The 24,267-nt window shown below is 49.2% G+C and overlaps 2 protein-coding genes across 3 annotated transcripts in view; both read left to right on the forward strand.

Moving 5' to 3' along the window:
* Positions 1 to 11,533, forward strand: part of IFFO2 (intermediate filament family orphan 2) — a 43,276-nt gene extending 31,743 nt beyond the window's left edge. Inside the window, exons 6-9 of the mRNA XM_032709164.1 lie at positions 1,534 to 1,654; positions 3,999 to 4,088; positions 4,705 to 4,835; positions 5,530 to 11,533. Coding sequence (XP_032565055.1) covers positions 1,534 to 1,654; positions 3,999 to 4,088; positions 4,705 to 4,835; positions 5,530 to 5,635 — 448 coding nt within the window. The 3' untranslated portion in view covers positions 5,636 to 11,533. The remainder of the gene's footprint in view (positions 1 to 1,533; positions 1,655 to 3,998; positions 4,089 to 4,704; positions 4,836 to 5,529) is intronic.
* Positions 11,534 to 12,266: 733 nt separating this feature from the next.
* ALDH4A1 (aldehyde dehydrogenase 4 family member A1) lies at positions 12,267 to 23,506 on the forward strand. Of its 2 annotated transcripts, none has more exons than XM_032709143.1 (15): positions 12,267 to 12,331; positions 13,365 to 13,458; positions 13,734 to 13,826; positions 13,915 to 13,962; positions 14,259 to 14,414; positions 14,782 to 14,931; positions 15,020 to 15,094; positions 17,353 to 17,540; positions 18,301 to 18,374; positions 18,834 to 19,030; positions 19,401 to 19,448; positions 19,791 to 19,943; positions 20,208 to 20,329; positions 21,053 to 21,171; positions 21,855 to 23,506. In XM_032709143.1, exons 1-15 carry the CDS (start codon positions 12,297 to 12,299, stop codon positions 21,965 to 21,967), a joined length of 1,665 nt encoding a protein of 554 aa, XP_032565034.1. In that variant the 5' UTR covers positions 12,267 to 12,296; the 3' UTR covers positions 21,968 to 23,506. The 2 variants fall into 2 exon arrangements, with proteins under 2 accessions (XP_032565034.1, XP_032565033.1); XM_032709142.1 differs by lacking the exon at positions 12,267 to 12,331 and adding an exon at positions 13,151 to 13,263.
* The last annotated feature ends 761 nt before the right edge of the window (positions 23,507 to 24,267 follow it).

Raw genomic sequence — 24,267 nt, forward strand, 5'->3', positions numbered from 1 at the left:
CTCAGTAATAGTCAGTGCAATAAAAACAGATTTTTAACTTCTCCACTGCTAAATTCAGTGTGACAGTAGGTAGTGAGTGGACTTTTTAGAAAAGCAAGAAGCTAAAATGTACCTGGGTTGGTCATGCATTTAGTTTTTAATTTTGTTGCTAACCCTGTCATGTGATACCAGTGCTGCTCATGAAATTCTTATCTCCTGGTCCTATATGGCACAGAGTACTACAGGAATCTTGTGGATATATTTAACTTGGGCTGGGTATTGGGGATGTACGTTGCTGAGGAGTCTGGGCTTGGGGTCTCTGTGAAGTAGAAAATAATAGTTTAGAAATAAATGAGGAGTTTATATCAGTAACAGAAACAATGCAACTTGCATTTCCTGTGTAATGAACTTAATCTCTAAGTGTCTGGTAGTAAAAGAGTCAAACTGCAGTGGGTTTTGAGCAGTGTGTGTGTCTGAAGTCAGCCTGGGAGCCTCTGTGCTCTCTGACCAGGACAGATCTGGCAAAAAGAAACTCATTTGAGGAAGTTGAGTGCAAAAGGCACAATCATGAGCGTCCAAGTTTGCTGGGGTTTTTTAAATGATTTTTTTCCTGTCATGCTGACTGTAGACAAATGTTTGCCTGTCTCTTGCCAAGCTCTGCAGCCTCCTAAGGACAGTATGGGCTCTCCTGCCTGCCTGAGATGTTATCTGTGTGGAAGGAAGTGAGCTAAAGTACTAAAAATGCATCAATCTGAGGCCAGCAGGCTGGGTCAGGAGCAGTTTCAGCTTCTCGTTGGGGCTTCTGAGCCAGGATGAGAAGCAGCTACTGGTGTTGTGCTTTGCTGCTGTTCCAGCCCTTCTGAAACTTTCCTTTATTGCACAACTAAAGGGTTTTGAGGAAACAGCAGTGTGAAAGGTCACTCTTGCCACTGTTTGCTCTCAGTCTGAAGTGGCTGTAGTTGTATTTTCATTGTTCAAATGAACAAGGAGTGTTTATGCTCACCTGCACATCACTTTAAAGTTCATTTTTTTCATAGTTGTTACTTTTGAAAATGATGTTTTACTTTTGAAAATGATATTTTGCCTTTGAAAGTGATGTTTTGCTTTAGAAAAACACATTTTTAAGTGCTGCAGGGAAAACGTTGGCTGAACTCCCTTGTGAAATCACAGTCTTCTGGTGCCTGGTCCTTGTAAAATTCCTCGTGCTGTGTTTGGGCTCGTTTTCCCATGCATAAAAAGAATAGTTTCAAGCATTTTTGTGGTTTTGCAAACAGGGGAAACTACTGTGTAGCTCCATCTGGAGGTCAGAGCCAGGGCTGTGTGCTCGGAGCAGCAGCGCCAAAAAGGATCTTTTATTCTGCTTTGGGTGGCAAAGAGCCCAGGAAAGAGGGACTTGGACAGTGGCAAAGCCTGTTTGTAAAAGCTGTGAGGATTTTCAGCTGCTGCATTGTCCCCTTCATTCAGCTCTCATGGCCCATTTTTCTAGACAATTAATTAAAGGACTGAGGGAGTGGGGCTGAAGTGCTTTCATTAACGCTGGGTCTGTTCTCACAGGCGGGAGACGTTTGATTTTGATGATGACTGTGATAGTTTAACATGGGAGGAGAATGAGGAAACACTGCTGCTCTGGGAGGACTTCACCAACTGCAATCCTTCAATCGACCTCCAAGGAGAGGTGAGTTCCTGTTATTTTCTCCAAATATTCTCTGCAGAAACTATCCCTCAGCTGCTGCTTCAGCCGTTTGAGCCTGTGGATATTTCACTGGTGACCTGTTTGCCACATAAACTTGCTTTGTTTTAAAATCCTCAGTGCTTTCTCTCCATGGTTGATTTTTCAGTCTGTGCAATCAGTTTATTTGCCAAACTTCATTTCTTTGGCCCCTTCAAACTGAGTATGTGAAGGTATTGTCAAAGTGAGTGCCAAAAGATCCCAGTGTGTGGCTGTTGCAGGAGATCAGGGAATCTGTCACCCTGAGCAGTCCATTCTCTAAAGCTCAGTACTGACAGAGAGGAGGTTTAGATGGGATATTGGGAAGGAATTCCTGCCTGTGGGGGTGGGCAGGCCCTGGCACAGGTTGCCCAGAGAAGCTGTGGCTGCCCCAGCCCTGGAAGTGTCCAAGGCCAGCTTGGACGGGGTTTGGAGCAACCTGGGCCAGTGGGAGGTGTCCCTGCCCATGGCAGGGGGTGGGATGGGATGGGCTTTAAGGTCCCATCCAACCCAAACCAGTCTGGGATTCAATGATCTTCCACACAGCATCTCACTTTGTACATTGTCATTCACACTTTAATTTTTAAAATAATGTGTAACAGGGGATGGGATTGCACAGTGGCCTTGTGGGGAGCAAAACAACCTGAGTGTGGTCTGAGGAAGATGTTAAAGGATGTATTTCCCACCCCAAACAAAGGAGCTGTGGTTGCAGGACTGCATAAAGCCCCACGGGTCTTCTGAGCCTGTGAGTCTCGTGCTTCCCTCTTCCCAGTCAGTAGGAATCTGCTGGATAATGAACAGCTTGCTTTTAATCCTTAAGATCCCACAGAAAGCCAGCTAATGGCCGTATGTGCTGCCTCCTTTTTAAACAAGCCTAAAGAGGGATGGAAATGGCCAGGGAAGGCTGGAATGGGAAGCTGGTATTTCATTACTGAGTAGCACAGCGGTGGGAGGTGAGAAATAATCCTGCAGCCTTCCATCAGCACTGGAGTGTGGAGGTGCTGAGGCAGCAGTCTCAGGAATATTGTCTGGTGGTGCCTGCCGGGGTGTGTTAATGTTACATCTCCCGTTTGTGACCAGCTGTACACTCGGAGACTGCAGAGATTAGGGGAAGTGCTGGGGCTGCAGAAAGTGGGGAGAGTGGCAGTGATAATGTGGAGCCTGTGCTGGAATTAGTGACAGGCTGATTTGCATAGAGCCCTGTGCTGTCTGAGCTATCACAGGGATGGGGCCAAGCCCAGCCTTATGTGCGGAAACTCTAAAGATTTTAAGAAGCTTAAATCCTTCTAAATGAAAATTATACAAGGAAAGGGTAGATTTGGCTTGTAGATGGAAATTCAGAATAAAGACTGCTCCGGCTGTGCCTGGTCTTTAACATGTGCTTTACATGCCTGAATCTTCCTTCCATGGGCTTTATTCCTTTCAAGTTCTTACATGCTGCCCTCACCACCTTCTTTTATGACCTTCCTCCTTAAAGCTCTTCTGAATATAAAAGGATCAGTGCAATGATTCTTGTAACTCCAGGCTGGATAGCCTGGTGTTGGTACCAGAAACGATCCCAATAAATCTGTCACAAATGTGGCCAGAGGATGGAAACATAATTAACACCCATCAGTGCAGTTGCATTAAATTGATGATAATTTTTTTGTGGAATACAGAGAAAAATGACATTAATTGTTCTCTTTGTGACAGCACAAACCAGGTCTGTGTTTTGTAGTACAGACTGTACTGTCAGTGCAGAGCAGTGATGATCCAGGAGCAGGAGGTTTCCTTTAGGACAGCATTTGGTCCTGGGTGTAGTATTTCCCCAGGAGTGAACTGGCTTCGTCCAGCAGTGCAGGGAGGAATTTCGATGGGAAGCAGTGCGTGCTGAGCATACCTGTGAGGTGCTGGAGAGTAATAATATGTCCTTGGAAAATGAGAATTCCAGTGCAAAGCTGTAAGTAGCGATGTGGTCAATGCAAGGAAAAATTTAGTTTCATGGCTGGAGAGCAGCTACAGTCTGTCCAGGTGTGATCAGACCGTGAAAAGCTGAGGAAAATCCTTGGGTTTGGTGCTTTGGAATGCACTAGGTATATGGGTTTAATTGCTGGAGCCTTGATCAGACTTTATCTTTGTGTGTCCAAAGCCGTGGTTGTGGCACAAAAATGTGTTTCCCAGTATTCCAGTTTGAAGAAGCAGAATATTCCTTCTCTGTGTGAAAATGTCTTTAAAAAAATCTACGTGTCTAGGTGAGGTTAAATAAAATCTTCAGTCCTGAATTTTTTGTTGTTCCTTGCTGATTCTTTGTGTCCTCCTTTCCCCCCTGCAGGAAGAAAACCTGGGAAACCTGATCCATGAAACAGAGTCTTTCTTTAAAACAAGAGACAAGGAATACCAAGAAACAATAGGGCAGATAGAGGTAAGGAAGGGGATCATGACAATAGAAATTGTTCCTAATGGATGCAAACATGCCCGGTGTTCTGCTCTGGTGTATCCCAGAGGGAAAGAAGAATGCCTATATATCTAAGAATGCAAAGGCATTTCCCTCTGACATCCCCTGGGGATTTTCTTTATACCATTATTGCTCCATACTTTAGCACTGAGCATAAATCTGAGGCTGGTAGAGACAGAACCTTCAGAACAAAGGGAATAAAACACACTGTTATTCTTTTTCCCCTCTTTGTCTTGTATATCCACCCTCAACCTGGAAAATGTTTCACAGGTTGCAAGCTGTAGCTTCTCAGAATCCTTGCCCTGCCTACAATATGCTTTCATTAATTACTGCATGACAAACAAGATGCCAAGCAACAGAAAAAAACTGTAGGGCTGTTTAAAAACCAGTGTGGAGCCCCAATTGCACTTCATGAGCTGAGGAATACATTGGCAGTAAGGAACAGTGAGATTAAATGTATATTATGGGTTTGTTTTGGCCTGGCTCTGGGAGCTGTAGCATCTCCACCAGTATGGAAAATGGACTGAAACTGGGAAGAGCTACCACTCAACTTTAGGCTGATAATTTTTCCTTCCTTTTGCAGCTGGAATTAGCCACAGCCAAGAGCGACATGAATCGCCACCTTCATGAATATATGGAAATGTGCAGCATGAAAAGGGGCCTGGATGTCCAAATGGAAACCTGTCGGAGGCTCATCAAAGGCTCAGCTGACAGGTAACAAGGCATTACCCCTCTGCCTGGGGGGCTCCAGGAATTTATTTCCCTCTGGGTTCCTGCCAAGTTTAAAGGCAACAGTATCATTTTGTCTGTTTATCCTTTGGATAATCTTGTTTTGTTCAGGGTCAAGTATCAGCTTTAAAGGGAACCTGTAACAGCATGTAGGGTCCTACACATTGTGCCACCTTTAAGGATTTGGCACCTATTGGTAAGAACAGGGATCTCTAACTTTTAGTCTTAACATCTTAGATTTAGAACTCTTAAAAGCCCAAATTAAATCTTGACTGTGGACTTACATGAAGTTTTAATCTTCTCATGTGTTAAGAACCTTAGGCTGTGAGGGATTTTTCTTATCTCTTGCTCATGCCCAGTAGAATAAGATGATAAACTTTCAATTTTTAAGACTGCACATATTAGGGATGATGAGAGTCTCTGTTAAGAGACTTACTTTCCATTTCTCCATCAGTAACCCTATGGCAGCCTTTATGTTTGTTTGTATAGGAGATAAGTGGGGTGGCAACTTAATTTTACTGTTAGTATTTACTGTAAACCAAATATTTAATGTTAAAAAGTGCTTTTTCAAATAGTTTTGGGAAGTGAAAGTGACTATTTTCTTTAAACATTCTCTTTTTTCCTTCTGTCATGGGTATTTAATTTTTTTGTCTGAACCTTTCTGTGCATTTTTTTGCAGGAATTCTCCATCTCCCAGCTCTGTAGCCAGCAGTGACTCAGGAAACACAGATGAAATTCAGGATGATTTGGACAGAGAAACGGATGTGGAGCCCATGGTCAGCTGATACAAAGTTGGAACATTTTGGTGAAGGCGAAGATGGAAGATTCAAACCCAACACATTGATGGAGGAAAGATGAAAGACTTGCAAGCCCTTGCAAGTCTCTAAGGACTCATTCCTACACGCATCCCCACCCCACCCAAGGATTGGTGCTGTAAATTTCTATTGTTCTACAAACCATAAATGCAGAGTCCTGTAAGAGAACACGGGGTTTTAATTGTGCCTTTGCCCCAAGCTGAGCCACTTTGAGCTCCAGTGGAATATTATTAGCAGGTGTTTTTATAAAATACATTGTTTAAAAAATACAAAGCTGGAAGCAGCAGAGAATGGTGCTGCAAAGGCTCTGGGTACTTCAACAAGCTGCTGGTTTTATTGAGCTGCTGCACTGATGGGCAAAAGGAACACTGGCAAAAAGAGCAGCAAACCCAAGACAATTCTGGTGCAATCACCAATGTCTGGCACAAAAAAAGAATTGCCTCCAAACCGAACTAACATTTAAAAATAACAGCAGGTTTAGGGACAGCTCTTAGCAGTAAGCAGCTCTACAAGATTAAAAGGAGTTTCTTCATTCCATCTTTGGGGGTGAAGGAGCCTTTGAGACGTGTCCAGGCTTTCTGCTGGACTCCAGGACCTGGAGAAACAGGTCTCAGCTCGGTGGCAAAGCAGATGGACAAAGGAGGGGTCAGTGGGGGGGACTATCACTGATAAACTACTATGCAAAAACAAAAAATGCTCGCCTTATTTATATGGAATGTTTGGTCCCTGCTGGGCTACAGTTATCTCTTGGGAAAAGGAAAGCTAAACCCACATTTGCACACTTAGTTGTCTGTAGAGCTTCTTTCAAGGTGGAATGTCATATTACAATGCCTTTGTTTCCAATGGTTGGATCAGGAGGGGAATCAGCCCTTCGGTTCCGTGTTGGTTTGTGTCTTTTTTCAGGGGTTTTTTTGGTGTTTGCAAATCTTCCGTTGCTGACAGGGAGATAACTCCATTTTATGCTGCTTTCATGATGTTTAGAGTTGGAGCACCAGGATAAACTGACATACTTGGAGGCTGGAGACATGAGACTAGGAGAGTTGCAGACCACTGTTCTTCAGGGAAGCTGAACATTGGGAAACACTGTAATCGTTTTCAGGGCATAGTAAACTGAATCCTAGGCTGCTGCTGCCCTGGAATTAGGGAGGAACAGCCATGTGCTTTCTCTGTGAGAAAGTGGGAAGACCTTGGCTTTGTCTCTCTATTTTTACCCAGGAGAAGCAGCATCGAAAGTCGGATCCCTTGGTGGTGGTGGAGGAAACTCTGGCATCATTAATCTGTTCATGGTTATAATGGGAATTGTAGCAGCTCAGCCAGGTAAAAACAGGGTATAAACCTCAGCCAATAATTTTCTGTTTGTTTTTAGACCAAGACTGAAAGAGTAGTTCATACTGCCTAAAGCTAACTCTGGACTTAACTAGCAGTTGTAAGACTTGGAGTAAACACCAAATGTATTTGCTTTTCCTGCCAGGAAGCTTAGAAACTGCTGTGCTAGGACTGGACAGGGAAAATCTTGATTTAAGCACCCTCTCAGTGTTGTGGAAAGGTAAACTGGCCAATCTTTGTAGCTTCCTGAGTATTGTTTCCAAGCCTCTCTGGTGTATTGATCTGGGATCAGTGGAGTTGCATAGTAAGCAAATAGCCAGTATAGATCAATGTTGTTTAATTCCATTAAGAGCACAAGTGTCTTGGAAAATGGCTCATTCCTGGGCAGCAATTGCTCTGTCTTGTGTGGCCATGGAGAGGGGCAGCACCTCAGAGGGTTCCTGTTGCACTGGAACTGTGGATACAGGAATGTTTTCTCCTTTGAGTTTCCTGTGTTGCTGCCTGGAGTTCGTCGCCCTCAGATCCATCTCCTGCTTGGAATGGTGGTGCTTTTAGGTCATGTGGATCTAAATGGGCTCCCTGTGTTTTTCAGAGTGGGGAGGAGGACTGGGATGATCCATCTGGAGCCACAATGTGGAGGGCACCATCCTCAGCTGACGGCTTCTGTCCGTGAAAGTGGATCCAAGGATATTCTTGTGGTGTCCTTACTGATGGAAATACTCCGTGCAGTTACAGAGTAGTTAGCAACTCCTTGGGTCCTGTGGTGTGGGTGAGGGGCTTTCCAAAGCCTGTAAATGTAGATAACTTTTCTCTGGAAGAGAAACCTTTTTTCCAAAGTGCTCATTCCTGTTATTCCTTAGGTGGCCAAAGTGGTAAATGTCACGTTCATAGGGCTGAAAGCTGGGGGGTGGGTAGGAGGCTGCAGAGGGAGTATTTTTTGAGGGGGCTGGGACTGCACATTGTAAATCAGTAATTTTAAGGTTTTCAAGCCTGTTTGAACTTCAGCTGCTACTGAGGAGTTTGTCCTGAGGCCAAGGAAGCTCCGCCAAAGCTGGATGTCTGTGATGCTTTAGTGACTGTGCGGGAGGCTTTGCTCGGCTGTCCTTGCACAGTGAACCCTGGAGGCTGCCTTTGGCTCCCCTCAATTAGGGAAATTAGGGAATGCTCCTTGGTACTGGAAAATCCAGCACTCATAAGGGCCATCGGGATTTGCTGCTGGTTTGGAGTGGGGTCGTTATTTTTCTTTAAAACTCAGAGTCCTCACAGGGAGAAGGCTGGGTGTTCCCAAAACTAGGAGCTGGTGTGTTGAGGGTGGGGAAAATGGGAATATCCTCAGTTGAACAGTGAGGAAGCAGGAATTCAGGTGTAAACTCCAGTTACCCACAGGCACAGTGCCGAGGAGCACCTGTAGTAGGGTTGGTGTAGGGGGTGTGAGGCTGTAGTAGAGGGTTTAGGAATCATGTGTATGATGGTGATGTGTAGGACAGTAGATTCCCATGGTTGGTGGTGTCTGTTTCTTATATCCATATGTAATCCATTTTTAAAGAAGAAAAGGTGTTTTCGTACTTGGGATTGGGGGTTTATTTTCATTTAGGCTGGATCAACCACTTGGGAGTTACAGGGGTTGATCCTTGATAGTTTTCCTGGGAGGTCGTTGGTTTAGTGTCCAGCTGGTCCTGCTCTGTGTGTGTATCACCACTCTAAAAACCAGATCAAAAGCTTACCAGAAAAAAACCAATTAGTTGTAAAAATGCTGGAAATGATTTTGATGACCTCTTTCTTTTTCCTTTGTAAAGCTGTAAATACTTTATTTTTGTTTTCTATTCTTAATATGGTGTCATATTGACACTTTTTTAGACTTACAATCAGAAAATCCTCCTCATTGTTTCTCATTTTTTAAAAGGGGATTTCAAGGAAGCAAATTTTTTTGCTCATTAGCAGTGTAATAATAGATCAAATTCCTAAAATGGGTTTGTACAAAAATGTTTTCAGTAAACACATGGCAGTTTGTGGATGCATGTTGTTCAAAAATGTCCAAAGAATAATGTGGTACAAATGTTTTAATGTGGCACAACGTTTTTTTCAAAGACTTAGTGATGCTCATATTAGTTCACACAATGAAAAAAACAAAATTATTTAAAAAAAGATATGTGTTGGGAGGGAATGTAATGAAACTCATCTAAGCTAAATGTGTAATCTATTTATAAAAACACAGTATATATTCTATTTTTATTAGAGGTTTTTAAAGCGCAAACAGAATTCTGTTAGCAAATGCAATTATTCCCTTGTGAAGTATCTTCTGCTCTGATGGGACTCCCAAATTCCCCAAGCATGGAAACAATGGGAACTGTGGAGCACTCACCTGTCGCTTCCTTGGGGGAAAACAGCAGTTTAACAGCCTTTCTGCCAGTGCAGAATTATTGCTTTTCCCTGTGATTTTATTCCCTTCCCCTGATTGTGAGGATGCTGCTGGAAAGGGTCAGGGCCTCCATTTGCGCCCCTAAATCCCAGGACAAAAGTCAGCCCCAGCCTGGGTTTGTGTTCTGCCAGGCTGGAAAACAAATTATATTTAACTTCCTGTATAAATTGGGATTAACTCAATGAAACAAAATAACAGATCTGAATTGTGCCTGAATATGGATCTAAAGCTGCTTCTAAAATGAGATTATATTAATTTTTATTTCCATAATCATTCCTGCCAGCAAAAACATGAGCTGGCTCCTGGATCCAGGCTTGACTGGGGAAAAGCCACGACAGTCAGTGGGTGCTCACAGAGCCTACGTCCTGGTGTTTCCCTTGGCTCTGGGAAAACGGGGAAGGATGTTTGTGTTGGAAGAACTGCAGCACTGGGAAGGCTCTGTTTCATGTTTGAGAGTGCTTCATTTTAGAGTTGAATGTTTAAGTAGTGATTTATCCCAAATTAAGGCATCTTAGTGCTTCCATGGTGTAGGAACACCCCGATGAGGATTTTCCACTTTTTTGCTTTAGGATTTCTGGATTTTTATTCTTTTGCACTGGTCCAGGATTGGTTGCAGGGGAACACAAAGGTTTTTAAATGCTTTGCCTTTAGTGTTGTTGCCCAAATGCTTGATTTTAAGCTGTTAGTGGAATGTAACTTGTGTCAGTTGGAGTTTTAAGTGAGAAACAAAGTTGCCCAGAGAGGCAACAAGTGTTGTCCTGGTGTTAATAACGTTGGGATTAGAGGTGAGCTGGAAGCGCTGCCTGCCACATTCCTCATGGGAATGAAGTCCTAGCCCCTCTCCCCTGGAGGGGGAACACTGAGGGCTTGAACAAGCCTTTGGCAGAGTAGTGAAGAAACACTTGATTCTTTCTTTTTGTCTGTTTTTGTGTGTAGTTCAGTGTCTTCAGACCCTTCTGCGTTTGCAGGAGCTTTTCAGAGCTTCTCTTTTGAAGAAGCAACAAACTGTGTTTAAGAAATGGGTATTTGATAGTAGAAATCACAATTCCCTCCTGATTTGAGGCACTCCAACAGTGAAGCACTTTTGAAAGTGGTGCTTTTGGGTCTGGCCACCTCTATTTTTGGGGTAAATAATGATGTTAATGCTTAAAAAAACCCCTGGGGTGGCTTCAAACCTGTGTCGTTCCTGTGGCAGAGCACCCAGGACCACATTGCCACAAACCCAGTGGGGCTGCCCAGGCTGTTGACCCCCAGAATCCTAAATTTCTGTTTTATCAGAAAGGGTTGAGGATGATTAAATCCTGGTCACTAAACACACTTTTTGTGGTTTCACCAAAAGACACACAATTCAGTCCTTAAAACACCTTACTGTGAGTAAAGTGTACGTAGCTACGTTCTGCCAAAAATGATTATTTATTATTTATCGTGCTGGAGTGGAGGGTATTGATGACTCTTCCCTCGTGCTGTGTCACTTCTTGTCGATTCCTCTTAGGTCATGTAAGAATTTCTTTTATACCCATGACAACAGACTACTGATCCGTGTGGAAATGCCCCTGGATACCGTCCACTTGTAAATATTGTGCTTTATATTCTGTATATTAACTAATTTTAAAGAAAAAAGACTGGACTGGTGATGCTGTTTGAGCTGCGGCAGGGGAAGGCCAAAGGATGAACCAGCTCCCACACTCTGGAGTCGGGACGTGGCTGGAAGGCTGTGCTGGGGAGACCAAATGGTACAAGACAAACCTGCTGCCGATGGATTTTGGACCATTAATGCTTCAAAAACCGAATCCTTGTCATCAGGAGCCCGAAAACACCCACAGGGAGAGCCAGGACCGTTCGCCCTCCTCTGAGTTCAGCGGATTTGCTCCGTTTTTCCTATTTTAGTGCCAAAACCAACCCCACGAGCCCTCCCAGGTCTGCTGGCCGGCTCTCCACGCTCTGCTCCAGGTCCTCATCCCGCCTCCATCCCTCCGTCCTGGTTCATCTCTCAGTGCCAGACCCCCACAGGCTTCTCTGTGCGAAGGCAGGGTGGGAACTTGTCAATGAAACGGGTCTCAGTTGTTTTCTGGTGACGAGGAAAACACAAAAAACTATAAAATAAACACCAAACTCCCGGTTAATGGCTCTGTGTGTTAATTCTTGGGGTGGAAAACATCCTGAAAGTGAAAGTATTTGGGTCTGAGGAGAAAGGGATCATCCTCGCTCCCTAAACCCCCCCAGCCCACGTGATTTGGGGTCTTAAAATAGCCCAAACTCCCCTCAAAATTAGGTTCTTTCAGCTTAAAACATGCCTCTCGTTGGAAATAAAAATACCCCCTGCACAGCTCAACCTCCTTCAGGTCCCGTACCCAATCCAGGCCCCCATTTTGGGTTAAAATTCCCCTTGAGTTAAAATCCCCCCCCCCCCTTTTAGGTAATTTTCATTCCCAAAGGGGCTTTAAGTTGCTTTTCTCTCTCTCCCCACTCCCGGAGCCGGGACCCGCCGAGCCCCGTGGCCGGGCACAGCCTCTCCTTCGCCTCGAGGTGCTTTTCGTTGTTGTTTTTTTCATTATTCCTCTTTTTTTAATCGTTTTTGGCTCCTTCCCACGCCCCGCCCTCTCCCGCGTGCTGCCGCGCCACCGCCCCCCGGGCCGGGCGCAACCACCACCGCGCGGGGGGGGGAACACGCGGGGGGGGAACGCGCGGGGGGACACCCCATTCCTGCCCCGCGCGGGGGGGCACCACCGGCAGCCCCACGCACGGTCAGGCCGGGTGTGGGGCCGCTCTGCCAGAACCCCTTTACCCACCCCTTTTTGAATTTATTGTGTAACGAATGGTTTTGCCCCCGCCCCGCCGCCCCCGCGATGGTTGGTGGCGGCCGGCGGGCAGCGCGGCGGGGCCGGGATGTGGCGGGGGCTGCGGGCGCTGCGGGGCCGCGGGTGAGTGCGGGGTCCCGGCCCTGCCTTCCACCTCCCGTTCCCACCTTCCGATCCCCTGCCCGGCAAAAGCCTCGGCCCCCGCAGCCCTCTCGAGCCCCTTCTGGCGGTGTCACCGCGCGTGGCGGGGTGGGAGCCCCGCGGGGTGCGGGCTTGGGGTCCGCTCGGGCTGCTCTGCCGGCCCTGCCATCCCCCGCTCTGGCCGGGAACCATCCCACTGCCAACCGCAGGCGCTTCCAACCATTGTTTCCCCTTGTTTTCCATCTGTTTCCCCCTATTTTGCCCTTCGCCCCCCCTTGTTTTCCCCCTTTTCCCCTTTTTCACCTGTTTTCCTCAGTTTACCTCTTCTTTTTTGTTTTTCCCCGTTTTCACCCGCTTTTCCCTTGTTTTCCCTCTTTCCCTCCCGTTTTCCTCCCTTTCCCTCCTTGTTTCTCCCCTTTTCCCCTTGGTTTTCCCCTTTTCCCCTTGGTTTTCCCTTTTTCCCCTTTGGTTTCCCCTTTTCCTCGTTTTCTCTTTTTCCCCTTGTTTCCCCCGTTTTCCCTACTTTGCCCCCCTTTCTCCCCTTGTTTTCCTCCTCTTTCCCCTTCACACTCTCCCCCTTTTTCCCCTTTTCCCTCTTTTTGTGGACATTACCGCTGAGCTGGGCAACTTAACGCCCGGTGGGGTTGGGAAGCTGCCAAGGTCCAGCTGTGCTTGGGGCGAGGTCAGAGGTGCCAGGCCGGCTTTTACCCTCTGGACTTTGCCGGGAGCTGGCGGAGCGTCGGGATGTTGGAGCAAGCCAGATCGATTCGGAGCTCACCTTGCACCTTGTGCCTTAGAAATGCCTTTTCCAGCAGTTTTTCCATAGTGAGGAGAAGGGATGTGTGGTCAGGGGCGATGTCCAGGTTCAGTTCCCGGCTCTGGCATCATCATCCCACAGGCGCAATGGGGCACAGGCGGGATACCACGGGACTGGTGTGGCCGGGGAGACCGGGATGAAGGGGTTAGTGGGCTGTTGGGAAGCAGGGATCTGGAGGGATTCCTGCTCCTCCTGCAGGCGGAGATGTCAGCACCACTCAGCCATCCAGGTGACCAACGAGCCGATCCTCGAGTTTAAACCTGGGAGCCCCGAGCGAGCAGCGCTCCGAAAGGTACCACTGCTGGATTTTGGGGGGCTGGAAGGGCCTGGGTTGTGCTGCTCCAGGCTCTTCCTGGGGTGGGGAAGCCCCATCCTGCCTGGTTCCTGGTCATTCCCTTTGGAGACAGTTGTGACTCCTGTCTCCAGCCCATGGACGCCCCACACCCAGGGGACCAAAGGAAGCCTGTTCCCAGGTTCTCTTTGCTCATGGGGTGGTGGGGAGGATGGATGGAGAGGGAGGGCAGCTGGATGCTGCTCCCACCACTGTGCTCTCCTCCCTTTGCTCAGGCCCTCGCTGACCTGAAGGGCAAGACTGAGGAGATCCCGTGTGTGATCGGGGGAGAGGAGGTTTGGACACCGACCGTGCGGTACCAGCTCTCGGTGAGTCTGGGGGAGAGCAGAGCAGGGGGTGCTCTGGAAGGAGGAGCTGTTGGACTGGTACCTATGGAGGCTTTTCTTCTCTTTTCAGCCCTTTAACCATGCGCACAAGGTGGCCAAGTTCTGCTACGCCAGCAAGGTGAGCACATCTTGCTGTCCTCCCTTCTCTAGGGGGAAGCAGCAGTATTTTGCCTGTGTGAGATACAAATCACTGTTCATTTGTGAGCTGGGAGGCTCCAGAGGCAGCTGTTGGGTTTTCCAAGTCCCAGGGATCTGGAACAAGTCCATACCAGGAGCTCCAGATTTGGGGTTGTGATGGGGCAGTGGTTGCTGGGGTTTGTGACCTGGGGGTTGCCTGGGGGTGAGTGACCCCTCGCTTTCTCCTCTTCCCTGGTGGTGGGTTCCTCCTCGTTACCTTTCCCCTTTTTTCTGCAGGAGCTCATTAACAAAGCCATTAATGCTGCCTTGGCAGTGAGGAAGGAATGGGACCTGAAACCTGTCCAGGACCGAGCCCAGATCTTCCTGAAGGCAGCTGACATGCTGAGCGGCCCCAGGCGAGCAGAAGTGCTGGCCAAAACCATGATTGGGCAGGTATGGGGGATACAGGAGGGACCTGGTGGATAGCTGGGGCGAACAGGAGGGAATCTGGGGAGCTGGGAATCAGGGAAGTAGGGCAGGCAGAGCTGCACAGGTATTTTTTGGTCGTGGGAATGGCTGAAGGTGTGAGGGAATACAGAGTGATCCTTGCTCTGCTGAGAAAGGAAGATGAAGCTGGGAGCCAGGCACCCTGGGAATAGGATCAGCTTGTGAGGGCTTGCAGGGGCCACGTCTCTGGGAGCTGAGCACGACTCCTGTGTGAGAGGCATCCCACAGAGCTCACTTGGCCGTGCTGTGCTGCACTGCTGCTGCATCCCCCTCCCCCCTCCGTGCCTTCATCGTCTGAGGCCTCTCCTGGCAGGGCAAGACCGTGATCCAGGCGGAGATCGATGCCGCTGCGGAGCTCATCGACTTCTTCCGCTTCAACGCCAAGTACGCACTGGAGCTGGAGCAGAGCCAGCCCCTGAGCGTGGACATGAGCACCAACAGCATGGTGTACCGGGGGCTGGAGGTGAGGGAGGGCTCCCACCTGCTGCACTTCCCCTTTTTGTCCCAAACTGGGGTGTGGTGGCTCCCACTGGTTCCTTTCCTCCCCACAGGGTTTCGTGGCTGCCGTGTCTCCCTTCAACTTCACGGCCATTGGGGGCAACCTGGCAGGAGCTCCAGCACTGATGGTGAGTGTGGGGGGGGTCTGGAGAGAGCCAGGGAGGGAGAGGACGGTCTGGAGAAAGGCTGGGAGAGGGATCTGGTCTCTCAGGCTGTGGTTTGGCTACTCTGGGATCTGCAAGGAATGAATTTAAGCCTCCCTGTGTCAGTAGGACACACGTGGGGTCCTGCTCTGAATTCCCTTTGAATTCTATCAGCAGTTAGACTCAGACATCTTTAATTATGATAAGTCATCCCAGTGGCCACATTTTCATTGGATAGGTGTGATGGCGTTTGCAAGAACTGCCCAAACATGCTCTCCCGGGGTTTTAATTTTTAAGCAAAGTGTGTTTTCACTCCAGCCTGGATTTTGGATCCAGAGAAGGGAAGAAATACGAAGACAGGGTTTGTTTTCTTGCCTGATGCTTGTCCTGTGAATGGACCTTTGGGGTGCTGTCAGGACAGGAAAGTGTAACCAGTTCGTATCTGCCCAGATTCCTCTTGGATGCTGCTTTTCGGGTGTGATGGGGTGAAGGTAGGAGACGGCAGGTCATGGCCCTGGCATTTAGCACTGAACTGGGAGACATGAGATCCCCATGGACGTGAAAGATGGTCCAAAAAGTCAAAGTATTGGTAAAAATAATCTCTATATGTGTCCCACCACCTGGAGCTCAGGAATACCTGCATTTGCAGGGTGGATTTTGGGGAGAGACTGGTGAATTTGGGCTGGGATTCAGTAACTTATTATTGCACTGAAAAAAACCCCAAACCACAAATTATCCTAAGCTCTTTATTAATTAGGCTCAGATTTCCTCCTGGCCCCAAAGACAGGCCCTCCAGCAACAGTTGGAGGTGGAAGAGACTGGAGAACAGCAAGCTTTTAATTTGCAAATGTCACATTTAAACCCATATTTGAGGTGAAGCATTTGAACCTGTTGCTTTTGTAGGGGAGGAATGGGGAGAACAAGGAAGAGGGTGAAGTTAACACAGAGCTGGGAAGTTTTCTGGAGGAGGGAGGTCATTTCTCCCATCCCAGGATTCCGTGGAGGTCCTTGGCATTGGGAAATTTGGTGATAAGCTCATCCCAGAGCGGATGAGCTGTGCTGGGATGGGGTGAGCCTGTGCTGGCAGGTCTGAATGAAGGTCTGCATCCTGCAGTGCCTCCAGCACTCTCTCCTCGAGTGTGACAATGAATTCCCATGGGGATGCAGCAGGTGATGGAATCCCCCTGTTCTCCCTGGGGCAGGAGCAGAAGGGAGCAGGGCACCAGCAGGTGACTTGAAAAGCTCAGTGGCAGGTGGTACCTGGAATTAAATTTAGGAGAAAATGATACTTAATAGGGAGATGTTAATTAGAGCCCCAGTGTTTCAGCCACCACAGTGCTCTTCCCAGGGGATTAAATGTTTCTCTTGCTTCAATAGCTGGAGAGATCAATGCAGTTACTGCCATTGCAGCGTCGGGAACAGGATTTCCTCGGGATCGGAGCAGTCACTGCTCCATTCTGGAATCCAGGCTGCTGGAATTGTCTCCAGTCATGGCCTGGGGTAGATTTCCCAGTTGCCTGGAGAGTTTTACTGAGTGTGATTTAGTTTTCTCACTGTTTGGAGTGGAAGGATTAGAGGGCCCAGGAAGGAGCTGTGCCTGCACAACCGGTCCCTGGCAGGAGCCTGGTCAAGATAAAGTCTAAAAATACCCCTCCTGCCCCCCTGGGGCTGTGACCCCATGCAGGGGGGCCCAGCAGTGACAGGGACACAGGGCAGTCCCTGGGCCCCCCGTGCCCGTGTCTGGAGCTGCAGGGAGGACGCTGGCGCCGAGCCAAAGGGGTGGGGTGTCCCCACCAGTGTTTTCCAGCCCGGTGTGCTGTTTCCTTGTGCACATTCAATCCTGGCCTGAGGTCTGGTTTCAGTGCTCTACCTGGCACAAACACCTGCTGGGTCGGGCCCAAACCTGGTAGCAGCACGGATGACATGATAGCACATTTCTTGGCAGCATCGTCCCTTTTCCTGAGACATAAACCAGGTCTGTGTTTCCAGCTCCTCTTAGGGAAGGCAAAACTCATCCCTGGGCAGGGAGGGTGTGGAAGGCTAGCACAGCAACCCAGTGGTATGAAGGGGAGTTTTGTGCCTTCAGCTGACCAGGGTGGTCACAGTCCTTTCCAAAACCAGTGACGTGGTAGAGGTGGTTGTGAGTGACCCAAAGGTGCCCTTGCTCTGTCTCATCCACTGCGGGACAGGCGTGTTCCATGGAATTGAAGCATTTCTCATGGCTGTTGTTATCCTGTCCCCAGGGAAACGTGGTGCTGTGGAAGCCCAGTGATACTGCCCTGCTCTCCAGCTACGCTGTGTACAAGATCCTCCTGGAGGCCGGGCTGCCCCCCAACGTGGTGCAGTTTGTGCCGGCGGACGGGCCCGAGTTTGGGGACACTGTCACCAGCTCCGAGCACTTCTGTGGGCTCAACTTCACTGGGAGTGTGCCGTAGGTTGGGAAGGGGGGTGGCAGGGGGAGAGGGGCTGGGTGCTCCTTTGGCAGTCCTTTGAACTCACAGAGCAGGTTTGAGTAGGGCAGACACAGATAACTCTCCATTATTACGTGCTAGAATTAAAATAGGTTTTCAAACAGGTGAAAAAAGTGTCTGAACCAGGTTTTCTTGTCACTCAAGGCACAGGAATAGCCAGACTTGGTGCTGTGACTTGGCTCAACAAACGGTGCTGCTCGGGGTGGATTTGCAGCCCTGGGGTCTGGCCGAGTGCTGTGGGGTGTCAGTGATGGTGAGCTGGTGATGCTGAGGGCCCTGGCAGTCTCCACAGGCTGTTAAATCCAGGGATCCTGCTCCCCCAGCAAGGACATGCTCGGATGAGCATGGGGCTGGAAAGGTGGGAAGCTCATAAATTAGTATTAGTGTCTGTGCCTCCTGATGGGAGGTCATTTGCATTTTTATTATTTTCCAGCCAAGAGGTTTGTCACAGTAAGGACCAAAAGGAAGGGGGGAAAGGGGAGGAAAAGAAACTTCTGCCAGATGCTTTTCCCTGTGACACTGCAACAGTCATTTTTAAAACTATGGAGTTGTTGCGTAGAGCCTTTGCTTTGATATTTGCAGTTTCATTCCCAACATCTCCTCTTCCTCTTGCAGGGCATCCCTTCTTTTGAGGGTGGCCCTCCATCAGGGGCTTTTCCGAGTGCCATCCCTGTGTGCAAAGGCAAAAGTGCACTAACCAGCTCCTCCTTCCTCTTCCAGGACTTTCAAGCGGCTCTGGAAGCAGGTGTCCCAAAACCTGGATCGCTACCACAATTTCCCACGCCTGGCTGGAGGTAACTGCCAGTTCTTCCACCGTTTTAGAGGAGGCCATGCAGGGATGGGGGGGTCTAGTTTCTCCTCTACTTGGGGAGAAACTAAAGTGAAGGTCAGGATTCCTCTCCTTGGGAGCAGAGGACACAGTAAATTTCCAGATATTTAGAGGAGTTATGGCACCAATAAAGGATGGGCTTTAATGGTGTGGAGCTGGCACTTGGGTGGGGGGGGATGGTGCTCTGGGGCTGCACAGCCTCCATGCAAAGTTTGGAAACTTGGGTTGGTGCTTTTTCCAAGAGTTTTCTAAGCCTGTTCCAGTTCCATGAGCTCTGGGCTGTGCTCCAGGGATTGTGGCACTCCCTGTTCCCTGAGGAACCGTGGGCCAGGCAGGGTGAGCACAAGAGTCCCGGTGCTTCTTGGAGCTGTCACACCCCTGACAACTCCTCCCTCGCCCCTTTTGCTCCCTTCTCGGTGCCCAGAGTGTGGAGGGAAGAACTTCCACGTGGTGCACAGCTCGGCGGACGTGGGCAGTGTGGTGAATGGGACCCTGCGCTCGGCCTTTGAGTACGGTGGCCAGAAGTGCTCGGCCTGCTCCCGCCTCTATGCCCCCGACTCGCTGTGGCCCCAGATCAAAGAGAAGCTGCTGGAGGAGCACAGGAAGATCAAAGTGGGAGATGTGAGTGGAGCTGCCGGGAAGCTGAAGGGCTTTGCGGCTCAGCGGGTGGTTGATGGGATTAGAGACTGTGGTAACTGGCTACTAATTCCTATTGAACCGGCTTTTTATCCGCTGCTTCTCCCCACCACAGCCCCTCCGTGCCCCCCTTCAGCTTTTTTTTTAGTGATTAGAAATTAACTTGTAGCCAGAGTCTGCAGGAAGGATTGCAGAACTGGTGAGTCCTGCAGACTAATTGAAAAGGGGAGCTTGAGCAGAGGTGTGTTTGGAGCAGAGGAAAGTGTCATTTGGGGAATTTCAGCTCCTTCTGGTTTCAGAGTTAACTTTTTGGCATGGTGTGTATTTGCATCACCTCCTTTCTGCCTTCCCACAGCCTGCCCAGGACTTTGGGACGTTTTTCTCTGCTGTGATCGATGACAAGGTGAGTTCACTTCTGGTGCAAGAAAGTAACACCACCAGGCTCTCAGAAGTGTGAGGTTACAAGGTTTTTACTTACAGCAAAATAGGAACATCGGTAATAAGTTAGAGCTGATTATCAGCTGTCACTGCTATCAGCTTAGTCACTGCCTCTCTTGTAAAGTGGGTTATTTCGCTCAGAAATTCTGTTTGGTGTGAGGTTCAGAGCACTCAGGACTGTATTTCCATCTCCCACTCCTCGTGAGCTGGAAGAGCACTAAGAGCAGCATATCCCTGAAAGGATTTACCCAAGCCTCCTTTTAGACCCCCAAACTCACCCCCTGTTTTATTCTTCCCTTTTCCCAAGTCCTTTGCACGGATCAAGAAGTGGCTGGAGCACGCTAAGAACTCCTCCAACCTCACCATCCTGGCCGGGGGCAGCTGCGACGACAGCGTGGGCTACTTTGTGGAGCCGTGTATTGTGGAGAGCAAAGACCCCCAGGATCCCATCATGAAAGAGGTGAGAGCACCTTTTGGGGAGGGGGCAGGAGAGGGGCCGTTGGTCCCCATCCCAAAATCCCTGTGAGATGTGTGATGAGCTGCCCAGGGCTCTGTGGGAAGTTGCTTCAGGGACATTCCTCTTCATCACAGTTTAGCTCAGGGGGTGGCGAAGCACCCACTGCTTGTTTTGGGCAGCTGTCCCCACTGAGGGTGTTTGTGTTGGGCTGCACAGGAGATTTTCGGGGGCTGTCCCCGCTGAGGGTGTTTGTGTTGGGCTGCACAGGAGATTTTCGGGCCGATCCTGACGGTGTTCGTGTACCCCGAGCAGCGCTACCGGGAGGTGCTGGAGCTCATCGACACCACGACGCCTTACGGCCTCACGGGGGCGCTCTTCGCCCGGGAGAAGTGAGTCCCAAATTCCCAAAATCCCTCTGCCTGTTCCCTGCTGGGGTGAGCCACGGATTTTCCCTCTCTCCAAAGGAGGACAGCAAGCATTTCCCACGAGCCTCGTGCTGCTCTTAGCCCTCCCCCCGTCGAGGAGGGAAGGGGGCAGCTTTAAAGTGGTTTTTCATCCCAAAATGATTTTTTTCAGTAAGAAACTATCCCAAAGGAACATTTGGAGCATATGGGAGGGTGCACCCACAGCTCCCCTCAAGCCAGAGGAGGGCTAAGAGCAGTGTAACCTCAAAGAGAGACCATCCACGAGTTATCATAAAATCATGGAATTCTTTGGGTTGGAAGGGACCTTAAAGCCCATCTCATCCCACCCCTGCCATGGGCAGGGACACCTTCCACTAGCCCAGGTTGCTCCAAGACCCATCCAACATGGCCTTGGACACTTCCAGGGCTGGGGCAGCCACAGCTTCTCTGGCAGTGAGAGATAATTAATTACCTTCATTTTATTGCCATAATACTTAGAGGGAGAAACAAACTAAGGAACAGGGATAATTTCAGTGAGCTCCAAGTAGCCAGGAGCTGTTTCAGTGTGTGTTAAACAACGCACAGCCCTGGAAACGTGCACAAAGAAACACAAAGATGCCTTTTGCCCAATTTTAATGGCTCCAGGGGAGCAGAGGCCCCACAGAGGCGTTTGCTGTCGCTGTGGCAGCCGTGTATGTCCCTCCCCAGGAGGATCATCGAGGAGTCCCGGAGCCTCCTGCGCAACGCCGCCGGAAACTTCTACATCAACGACAAGTCCACGGGCGCCGTGGTGGCCCAGCAGCCCTTCGGAGGCTCCCGAATCTCAGGTGAGACCCAAAGCCCTGCCTGGAGATTCCCTGCACGGCCCTGCTGAGCTGCCTGTCCTGGTGCCTAAAATCAGCTCTAAAAGAAACCCCCTGAGACTCCATCTGGGGGTTTTAGAAAGCGGGTTTGATCATTACGACCCTGGATGCACAAGAATATGATTTCTTCCAAAGCATGGGTGCAGAGTTACAAAAGCCTCTTGCTTTCATTTAGTTCCCTAATTAACAATTCAAAGCATTACCTGATACTGTTACACCCCCTTCCAAAACTGCTCCCCCCTTAGTACCACCCTTGACACACCTCCCGAATTTGAGGAGAAGGTCCCAAAGATACCTTATCTTCATCTTCCTCATCTTCTTTCTTGGTCTTTGGCACAGTATCTTGCCGTCTGGAGCAGTTTCCAAGCCTCTGAATAGCTTTGACTGGTCGTGTCAGGTGTTATGTCTCTTTCTCAGTACATTTGTACAGATAGAAAACTCTTCACCTCACTAAAATCCCTTGTTTGTTAAAATTCTTAACAAAGAACATTAACCAGCATTTCAGGAGTCTTGTACAAAAGTACTTAGCAAGCTAAAAGTACTAATGAGCTATCCTTAAATCTTATAGACTACACATTTTAAGGCATCAGTCCCTCCACGCACGTCCTTCCTCGTGGTCAGCAGTGCTTTGTTCCCTCCCCAAACAGGCACCAATGACAAACCTGGGGGTCCCCACTACATCCTGCGCTGGACATCCCCCCAGGCCGTCAAGGAGACCCACGTGCCCCTGCGGGACTGGCGTTACTCCTACATGCAGTGATGCCCTGGGGCCCCCAGCCCTGCCCTGACACTGCTGAGCCCCAACCACAGCTGCAGCCTCACAGAGCACTTAAATTACTGAGCTCTAACCTGACCAGCTTAGGTTTTCTTTCTAAAGAACAGAAATAGTCTGTTATTAGATTGTGGACTCGAAAGGCCTTATGGTTTCCTTAGCTGTGTGGGATGTGGTTTCGTGGTGAACGTGGCAGTGTTGGGTTGATGATCTTAAAGGTCTTTTCCATCCTAAGTGATTGTATGTGACATGCTTAGTTAATTAATTATGGGTTGGTTGCAGAGGCAGACCTGGACCCCAGTTCTCTTTTCCTGCCATGTTTTCCATCCCCAGCGGTCCAGCACAATTCCCTCTCAACTGGGCTGAGAGGGAATTAGAGCACGAGATGAGCATTAAGAGGTTGGCCCTGTCCCTGTCACTGGTACAAAGCAATGTCCCTCACTTTGTCCCCAAGGCCTCCTTTACCCCCTCCAGCAGGAATCCCTGGATGTTGAGGTCTGCCTGTACCAGCCTTCCCAGGTGGTGTGGGAAGCCAGGCTTGTTTTAAACTCCAGATCAGTGTGGTGAGAGCCCTGAGTCGTGTTTTCTCCCCATTCCTGAGCAAGAGCAAAGCCTCCCATCCCTTAAAATATTTGGGAAGCAGGAAGGGAGCTTGGCAGCAGGCAGGTTGTGCCAGGAGAGGGCAGCTGTGGTGCTGCTTGGAAATAAGTTTAAGTGCCTTATTCCATCCCTCCAAAGCCCTCGGTGGGCGCTGCCTGCACGAGACCTGTCAGGTGAGCTCAGGGTGGGCTCAGACATGGGGCAGAGGAGCAGCAACACTCCCCTTGGTCCCCTTGTTTTATTACTGGCTGTCAAGGCCTGGGAACACTGTCTCCAGTATCCCCATAAGTTGTTGGTTGCTCCCACTGCTCTGATCCTTGTGTGTGCACTGGAAGGAAAGATCTTCAGAGATGTTTCAATCATGGGAATGTTCCTGCACAAGCTGCTCAGGTGGATGTACTGTCCCCACCACCCCCAGGAGGAATTTAAGTAGGAGCAGGAGATGCTGGGACAGCAGAAAGAGGTCCAGGACCCCACTCCCATCCCGGGGAGCTGCTCTCTGACACAGCCCCATCTCTGAGGCTCTGCCAGCTGCTGAGTTCAGGAGTTAAATCAGAAGTTTAATTAGTTCTGACCTTTGTGGCCTCCAGTTGCTCCATCAGCCAGGACTCAGCGGTGGGACCTGCAACATGAACAGGAAAAGGGATCTGAGACACGAGGCCTTGAGTCCTCCCAGGATCAGTTCTAGTTTACAGATGTGTTTGTTTCTAACACCTACAATTAATAACTGCTCAATTAGCAGGATTTGCAGATAGAGTGGATAACCCTGTTAAGGCTGTTGTAATAAGCATTAGGTATTGATCTCAGTATTGATATCAGTCTGTGCCTGGGCTGGGGCTCAGGGTACAGGTCAGGGAGGAGTGGCAGTAATTCCTGTGGATCCTGGTTCAGCTAGAAAAATGTGCAATAAAAGAAATTGCAAACCTCTTTATGTTGTTTCGTGAATTATTTCTTCAGATTGTTGCCAAATAAAGAGTGAAACCAAATGGGCACTTGGGACCTTTAAATAAAACCAACCCACTATTGTATTTTCTGCTGAAACCAAGACATTCTAAGACGTGTGGGGAGAAAGAGGCAGAAACAATAAGTAAGTGCTTCATTCAGAATCCCAGAATGGCTTGGGTTGGAAGGGACCTTAAAGCCCATCCCACCCCCTGCCATGGGCAGGGACGCCTTCCACCAGCCCAGGCTGCTCCAAGCCCTGTCCAAGCTGGCCTTGGACACTTCCAGGGATGGGGCAGCCACAGCTTCTCTAGGCAACCTGTGCCAGGGCCAAACCACCTTCACAAGGAAGAATTTCTTCCTAATATGCCATCTAACCCTGCCCTCTTTCATTTTAAAGCCATTCCCCCTTGTCCTCATCCGTGACACTCCAAAGCATTCTGGTGCTGCTGACTGGGAGGGCACACAGGAGCCCAGCTCACCAAAAATGCCCCAGTTCCACAACAGGGAGGAAAACCCCCCAATCTCACACCAGTGGGGAAAGGACTGGACACACTCTGAGTGCAAGGATGGGCTCCAAACCCCTGGAGATCATCCAGGTGAGACCACAGCAACGTCCTGTCCAGCCAAGTCTCCTCCTGGCCCCCAGCTTAGAATAAGCCCCCTCTTCAAATCTCCTCCAAATGGTATTCCCAAACATTCCCAGCCTGTCCCAATCTCTCATTTAAATCCCATTAAGGGCTCTC

This window comes from Chiroxiphia lanceolata, chromosome 22, assembly GCF_009829145.1.
Source record: "Chiroxiphia lanceolata isolate bChiLan1 chromosome 22, bChiLan1.pri, whole genome shotgun sequence".
In the NCBI taxonomy this organism is placed as follows: Eukaryota; Metazoa; Chordata; class Aves; order Passeriformes; family Pipridae; genus Chiroxiphia; species Chiroxiphia lanceolata.